We start from the raw sequence: 7,788 nt of genomic DNA on the forward strand, positions 1-7,788 counted from the left end.
CACTAAATTATTAGATTTGTGTGTATCATTTTGCACAACTGAATATTTAGAGTAATATGCATGCTGCTACAAGTAATATTTAGAGTAATATGCATGCCACAACAGTCATGTACTCAATCAAGTACTATGCACTAGAAGCTGTGAAAAAACATTATGTGAGCAAACTTTAGTAACCTTATATTTGTATGTATGTTACAAACAAGATTACAATTTTTATCTTGAAGCCGTAAATGATTTTAGCTACATCCATTTTCAGTATGATCACACCTTGATGGCACTGAAAATTCTTCTGTTATTGGCTTATTGCAGGTTTAACTCGAGTCTCCACTCTGTAGGCATGATTAAGTACATGGTCAAACTACTGCCATGAGATTTGCGGCATGGGTGGTCAAATCATCGCCTCAGATTTGCGATGGCCTGACTTTTGTATTGCTATTTCCTTTGGTGCCCACAGACACTGGATAACTCTCAGAATGTGTGATGTAACGAGTAGTACATCGTTTGTAAGTTTCCATAAGTGTGAGCTCTGTTCTACTTTTAGTATTTTCATTTTTGTATCGAGGCAAGTATAAACTCTTTGATTCCTGATAACTAATTACCCTATTGGATTTAATGTGTGATAATCAATATATTTTTGTTACAATATCTTTGTTCCACTATTTTTTTTTCTTGCTTCACACATATTCAAATGCCATGTTGCTAGCATTGTATGACATGTTTTGTTGTTGCATCATATTATTAATAGTATATATTTGATACTTCAGAATCTGCCAATAGTTAGAGCAGATTTTTCAAGTTTATAAGACAACAGCTATAAAAGAATCCTTAGTTGAAGCACTATAAAAGAATCCTCAGAGTTGACGGAGATTCTGGAGTTAGAGAAGACAACATTGTAGCATCAGAGGTATGCTGAATGAAGCACGACAACTATGAACCAAGCATTTATGTAGAGAGTCGAGTGTTGAGGAAAAAAACATCTTTGCACTTACATTCATGGCTTTGTTTTCTATGACGATGATTCTAGAACTGCTATATCAAGATTATCACAAAACTCTTGGCCAACCGTCTACAAAAACTAATCCTGCAGATCATTCATCGAATACATCCACCAGTGCCAAGCTTTCAGGGAAAAGTCCTTCATCCTAAAGCTAGATTTCTCCAAGGCATTTGACACCATTGATCACACTGCGATGATCGAGATTATGGCGGAACTGGATAAATCGCATACATGGCTGAACTGGAAAAATAATCATCGGTCCTCCTGAATGGGGTGCCAAGTCATCAATTTCACTGTTGAAGAGGAGTTCGATAGGGAGACCCTTTGTCACCACTCATTTTCCTTCTCGTCGCGGATTTACTCCAAGCTGCAATCAACGATGCTATGAAAATATTGTTACATGTAGCCCTGACATTCTGATCATTTTAATACAAGACTGTAGGAAACTCTCCGTCAATCACTCACAGTTACAAAAAATGAATCTGAAAATATCAACTAATTATAAATGTCATTTACGATCACCAACGATCTTACCAATTTCATGGCATTATAAGAAAAAATATCCTAGAAGTTGAGCGTATCGGAGGGGCCTCAATCCTTTTGAGCCAAGAAAAGTAGGTGGGGTATGTCCCAAATCTTTAGGATTATGTTTATATATGCAACCATTAGGCCTAGTTTGGCAACAACGTTTTTTTCGAACCATGGTATTCCAAAACCTAAGTATTTCAATGCATGAGCAATAAATACTTCAGTCTGTAAAAATCATAGTTTTCTCAGTTTTGGTAAAACTGCGAGGTGTTTGGCAAGTGGCAGTTTTTCTCAGTTTTCTTTGGTTTGCATCGACTGTTACGTTGTTGTATGCATATTCAGCTACACTTAGAGATCAGCTTGTACTAATAGGCACCGTATGCATTCAGCCTTGCACGAGCATGTTCTCCTAAATGATATGATCTGTAGTAGAGTTATCTCTTGTAATCAATCAAGGGATCAGCTTGTACTAATAGGCACCGTATGCATTCAGCCTTGCACGAGCATGTTCTCCTAGATGATATGATCTGTAGTAGAGTTATCTCTTGTAATCAATCAAAGACCGAGATAGTTAACACATGGTACTGAAGGTCGAAGTTTGCAGCTCGTGTACGTGTACGTCCGCCGCATCACAGTCGTTGATGGCCAGAAGTTGGACACAAGAGAGACCAAGCAGCCAGCGCTTTCTCGGTTTTAAAAGAAGAGGTTAGGGCCTCTTTTTTATATACAACAAAAATACCACAGTTTTAGAGATACCACGGTTTGTTGAACTGCAGTATTTTTTTCATCCAAACGACTCAAAGTATTAAATACCAAAGTTTTTTCCAGAAACCACAGTATTCCAGAAAACCACAAAAATACTTTGGCTTCCAAACGCACCCTTAATTTTTTTTAAAAGCCCGTAGCAACTCACGGGCATTCTAGTATCTCTAGTCTATCTGTGATAATCGTGAGAGGGAAGACCAGTAACGTTATATAACACTATAACAACACTAACTCAAACAACACCAGACTGAAACTGAGGCGGTCGTGGATCCTATCATACTCTTAGAAACCAAAGGCACCAGCTGGCCCTCCTCTATAACTGGTCTCTTCCAAGCACGAGTACAAGACAGTGAGGGCGAACATGATCCCGGTGCCAGAGCCGACCACGCCAGCAAGGCCTGCCAGAAGCGTAAGTGCACCAATGCAGAGTCCTACAAGAAACGCTGCCTTGCCTACATAGCACCTCCATAGCTGCAGAGGAACAGAGTCCGGCTGGGCGACTGTTACATTTCGTCGCTCCTGTAGGAACACAAGAGCGACAAGTAAGATTACTAGCAAGTACTCCCTCCGTCCCATAATATAAGAACGTTTTCTAGCTAGTGCTACTACTGAGAGATAGATGCATGCTCTCCAGTCTCCTGGTAATTTTAGATTCACTTACCCCAAGCAACCTGCCAACGTACAGCTCTGAATGTGAACAAACACTGAAAAGGTTAAATGACGTAAGGCCACACCCCAGAAGCTGCCACAGCGCATAAACCAGTGTGAGGAATGGGTGTCTTCCTACTTCAGCCAAGCTTCAATTCCAGGAGGAAACATTTTACATGTCAGTAAAACTTTCAATTCAAAAGTATCAATGGATAGTCTACTAGTTCCGACTATTTTTCTATCTCATCGCCCACAATGCTTTCTTTTAGAAAAAGTGAATATGGGTGCATACTAACGTTGGTGGTGTAGTAACGTAGTAGGCTAAGCCACTGACTGGAACTGCTTGCCCAAAATATCTGGATTTCTTCCATTTGCCCAGCAAAATGACCACCTTGTTCTTTTCACCAAACTTCACGTACACCAACTGCATAATAGTATTCCAAAAGGACATAAAGCATATTACTTTTTTTGGCATTTTCACCAAATTTACTCGGTATGAAACAAAAGCATAATGTGATAATAATAATAATAATAATAATAATAATAGTAATAATAGTAATAGTAATAGTAATAGTAATAATAATAATAATAATAGTAGTAATAGTAGTAGTAGTAGTATATATACTTTCCTTTTTGGCATTTCTCAAATTCAATGCTCCCTCAGGTTTTTAAGTAATGGCGTCAGGATACATTTTTAGATAAAAAATGAACTGAAAGTGTTGTCCTAATGTCATCAATTAAAAACCAGAGTGAGAACAATATATTGACGCCACAAGCTTTAGTAAAAAAATACTGCATTAAAAATATTTTTTGGAAACAAATAGAGCTGATCCATGGCAAATATTCCATGTGCATGTGCGTCATGCAATCATATGCAAAAAAATCACATATTAATAGTTTTGGCAACTGAGAGTATTCTACAGTGATGTGGCTTGTACCTCTGAGATGATGTATAGGAATATGGCCATTACATCCTGGAAGAGTAGGGGTGCAAAGGACAGGTAGGAAAGCTTGATGGCATAGTTCATTTGCATACTAGGCACCTCACTGGATCTCAGTGGCAACGTGGCATGGAAGCCTTGCAGGCTGAGGACGAGTAGAAAGAAGGCGCACGTGGAAAGCACACTAGCCATCTCCGGGAGGTCTCGACATCCGTACACTTTATGCATCGAAGACAATTTGTAGTTTCCATTACCAACGAATCGATGAATAAGGGAGGAAGTGAGAGCTTCCCCATGTTGATCACCATGCTGCCCACCGTATAGCTTTATGATACAGGGGCTAAAAGCTTTCCAGAAAATACTTGTACTGCACAAATGAAACATATGGCCCATTAACTTTGAGTTAATATAACTACAGGACATGTATGTATTATTGCTTAGGCTAATTCACTTACTCCTTCCGTCCGCGAATAAGTGTACATCTAGCTTTTGTCTTAAGTCAAAGTTTTAATACTTTGACCAAATTTCTAGGAAAGAGTAAAAGCATTTATGGCACCAAATTAGTATCACTAGATTCGTTTTGAAATGTACTTTCATAATATATCAATTTGATGTCATATATGTTACTACTATTTTTTATAAAGTTGGTCAAAATTTTAAAACTTTGACTTAGAACAAAAGCTAGATGTACACTTATTCGCGGACGGAGGGAGTAATTGCTTATCAAGACCAGATCTTGCTGGAGAGATGGAGTCGTGACAGTATGACTCCAACCGTCAAGGTTTAAATCGCAATGCCTAAGGTTTAAACCACTACCATCAAGCATTGTTTTCCAGTTGAATCAATTTGACAGGAAAAGCATATAGTCTGCCAGTGCCAGTGCATTCAGTGCTAATATTTGTAGACCCTTCAAAAGGGAAAATGAAACATAGCTGACTAGTTGTTATTGTGCCAGGGTCAATCAGTTAAACTTTCATTTAAACACCTTTAATTCTTTTTCCTTCAATCAAAACCATCAAATGTTTCAACTAATCTTGACTTGGGTGATCAACAAGTGAACTTTGCTTATCTTACCCCATATATTATTAGATTATTATGCCAGTCTAATCCATAAATTGTGATATGGATTCAACTTTGTGTTAATGTAAATTGCTAATCCAAACAAGGAATGATGATAAACAAGTAGTGCAACTCTTCAATTTTGTGGGCATCTTTGTACACCGAATATTCTTTAGAAAAATTAACAAGACAAACAGTCTACTGCACTATATTAATTGTTAATAAGGGCAGCCCCAGTGCATGTAGCTCCCGCTTGCGCAGGGTCTGGGGAAGGGTCCGACCACTTTGGGTCTATTGTACGCAGCCTTTCCCTATATTTCTGCAAGAGGCTGTTTCCAGGACTTGAACCCGTGACCTCATAGTCACAAGGCAGCAGCTTTACCACTGCGCCAAGGCTCCCCTTCATATTAATTGTTAATAACCGTAACAAATTTCCATTACTAATATGAAGTGTTATAGCTGTATCAGATGGAAACATGGGTTTTTCACAGTAAAGGTTTTGGGTCACTGCAACAACTGCATATTCAAAAGTTGTAATTTCTGAAATTTTAGTATTTCAAAGGACTGCCAAACAATGCATTCATGTTGATGGGCTTGATACAGGAAGTGAAATAGAATATTGATGGTTCTTTCTTCTTAAGAACTCCCTCTGCTCATTGTTTAGCACTAAGTTTAATTGGCAGGAGTTTCTATACATTTAACTGTTAATTTCTACTGCACTATATTATTTACTGTTATGAAATCAGTAACCCAAAAGCACCGTGTAAAATGCATTTATTGATTAAAACTTTTTGGCCATTCAACATGCATAAAATTGTACAGTCAATCAAACTTCGGCTTCTTACTTCATAATGCCCTACAAAAAAGGAATGGAGCATAGTTGTAGGATTTCGGTCTTACCAAATGTCGGTGGCACTGAACAAGGGGATACTCGAAAGAAACCCATATCCCTTTTTAAGGAGATCATCAAGATAAATGACGATGACACTTCCAAAGAAATGCTGAAGCACGATCAGAATTGACTGCCCTAAGGTCAGTTTGCCCAAGATAGGTGAAATTAGCACCCTGCAGACTGAGAAATCAGCGGCAAAAATTATCCCAACCAACTTCTGCACCCGACTCCTGAGAATAATTGATATAATCATTAGACTTATATATGGAGAAAAGATGAGGAAAAAAAACTGAATACTACATCTGGTCATAAAAGCATCAACAGGACCCCAAAATAGAACTTTGAAGATTAAAGTCTACTGTATTATGCTTACACAAATTGTCAAATTGTCAGTTTTTGAATTTTGACTGAATGGAGAAGAGACTTATATTAGCAGTACTTACAGGAGCATCCGGTCCTCAGGATTGTTTGCTCTAAGAACCTTACACCACAGCAGGAAATGAAGCACCGCCTCAGACAGAACGAGGGGCATGATCCCAGCAGACATGACGGAGTTGCAGTCGGGCATGTCAACCCAGTACTGAGAGTCAGCAACCGATGGAGAACGGACTCCATATCCATACACAGGCAGTTGGCTGCCGACAAGGTAGATGAGGAGGGAAATGGCCGTGTAAGCCACCTTCTGGCAGCGAGGGACCATGCTGCTAGGCCTCTGGACCTCCGGTAAGAACCCCACCACTTGCAGGGCCAGATTGGGCAGCTCCAGCCAGCGATCTGCCATTGAATTTGTGATGAAGTGCAGCTAGATTACAATTGTTAGTACCTGTGGCATGCAGAGAAGTGAAGCAACACAAACGTTTTTTTGTGTGTGTTAGCAACACAAACGTTAACTTGCACACTGAAATCAAAGAGTAACAATACTATATTACTCTGAAACAGTTCGGAAAGAAGTAGATAGGTGCCCTCGAAGAAAGTCTTTCTTCACTAGAGAAGAAATTAAATCCACCTTGTACTCTAAACCAATTCCGAGACAGGCAGACAGCCGCCCTGGCTAATGCCAACCGAGAGACCCGCCACCACCCCCATCCCCCTGCTAAGAGCATGCTTGGATACGTTTTAGTCCCATGACTAAAAGTAGTGGGACTAAAACTTGCTAGTCTCACCCATGCTTGGATCCAAATACTAAAGAGACTAAAATCTAGTTATTGAGCATTTATTATCCTCCAAACCCTCCAATACAGAACTAAGGAGAGGAATTAAATGAGGAGAGAGAGAGCTAATACATATTTTAGTAGGTTTCCCATGACTAAAAGATTTTAGCCTCAAGACTAGTCCTAGCCTCTCTTTAGTCAAGGGTGCTTGGAACTTTAGCCTCTAAAAGAGACTATTTTTAGTCAGACTAAAAATAGTCCCTTGTATCCAAGCACCCTCTAAAAAAAAGAAACTCCCCGTCTCCATCCCGATTGGGAAGAAATCCCCCCATCTTCGCACCCTCCCAAGTCCACGGGCAAGGGATCAAACCCATCCCCACCACATCCAGCCTAAATTTCAACTACGAAAAGGACGATTAGAGGATTGGGGGAGGAGAGCTCAGCTATCACCTTCCGTCGAAGCTGGACGGGGAGGGCCAAGCCAAGCCAACCCAAGGCGGTAGGGTTCTTGCCGCAGTTGCGCTGGCCGCACGAGACCGAGCCGCTGCTAAGCCTTAGCCGCTGTGGTGCTGCCTATGTGGCGACGGGCGGCGAGAGGAGAGAATGCTCCCAGAAAATATTAGACGTTGGATGAAAGATGGATGGATGCACATGATCTGGGCGACTGGTAGATTTTTTTTGGGTCTTTTACATCTGTGTCCCTAACTCGAACCACCTAATCAGATATACCCCTAATTCGAAAGCCTGCTCAAAAATGCCCCTCCGCCGTTATGTGCACTTATAGAAATGCCCTTCCGCTCCGTTACC

The 7,788-nt window shown here is 40.1% G+C and overlaps 1 protein-coding gene across 4 annotated transcripts; it reads right to left on the minus strand.

Moving 5' to 3' along the window:
- Positions 1–2,290: 2,290 nt before the first annotated feature.
- On the minus strand, positions 2,291–7,582 carry LOC119296289 (protein transport protein Sec61 subunit alpha-like). Of its 4 annotated transcripts, none has more exons than XM_037574686.1 (7): positions 7,432–7,582; positions 6,274–6,653; positions 5,839–6,060; positions 3,877–4,246; positions 3,235–3,362; positions 2,952–3,087; positions 2,291–2,809 (listed from the first exon to the last, which is right to left on the minus strand). In XM_037574686.1, exons 2-7 carry the CDS (start codon positions 6,609–6,611, stop codon positions 2,573–2,575), a joined length of 1,431 nt encoding a protein of 476 aa, XP_037430583.1. In that variant the 5' UTR covers positions 6,612–6,653; positions 7,432–7,582; the 3' UTR covers positions 2,291–2,572. The 4 variants fall into 4 exon arrangements, with proteins under 4 accessions (XP_037430583.1, XP_037430585.1, XP_037430584.1 ...); XM_037574688.1 differs by having other exon boundaries at positions 6,274–6,604; positions 7,432–7,569; XM_037574689.1 differs by having other exon boundaries at positions 2,649–2,809; positions 2,952–3,032.
- Positions 7,583–7,788: the final 206 nt, after the last annotated feature.

The sequence above is a fragment of the Triticum dicoccoides genome, chromosome 4B (genome assembly GCF_002162155.2).
Source record: "Triticum dicoccoides isolate Atlit2015 ecotype Zavitan chromosome 4B, WEW_v2.0, whole genome shotgun sequence".
In the NCBI taxonomy this organism is placed as follows: domain Eukaryota; kingdom Viridiplantae; phylum Streptophyta; class Magnoliopsida; order Poales; family Poaceae; genus Triticum; species Triticum dicoccoides.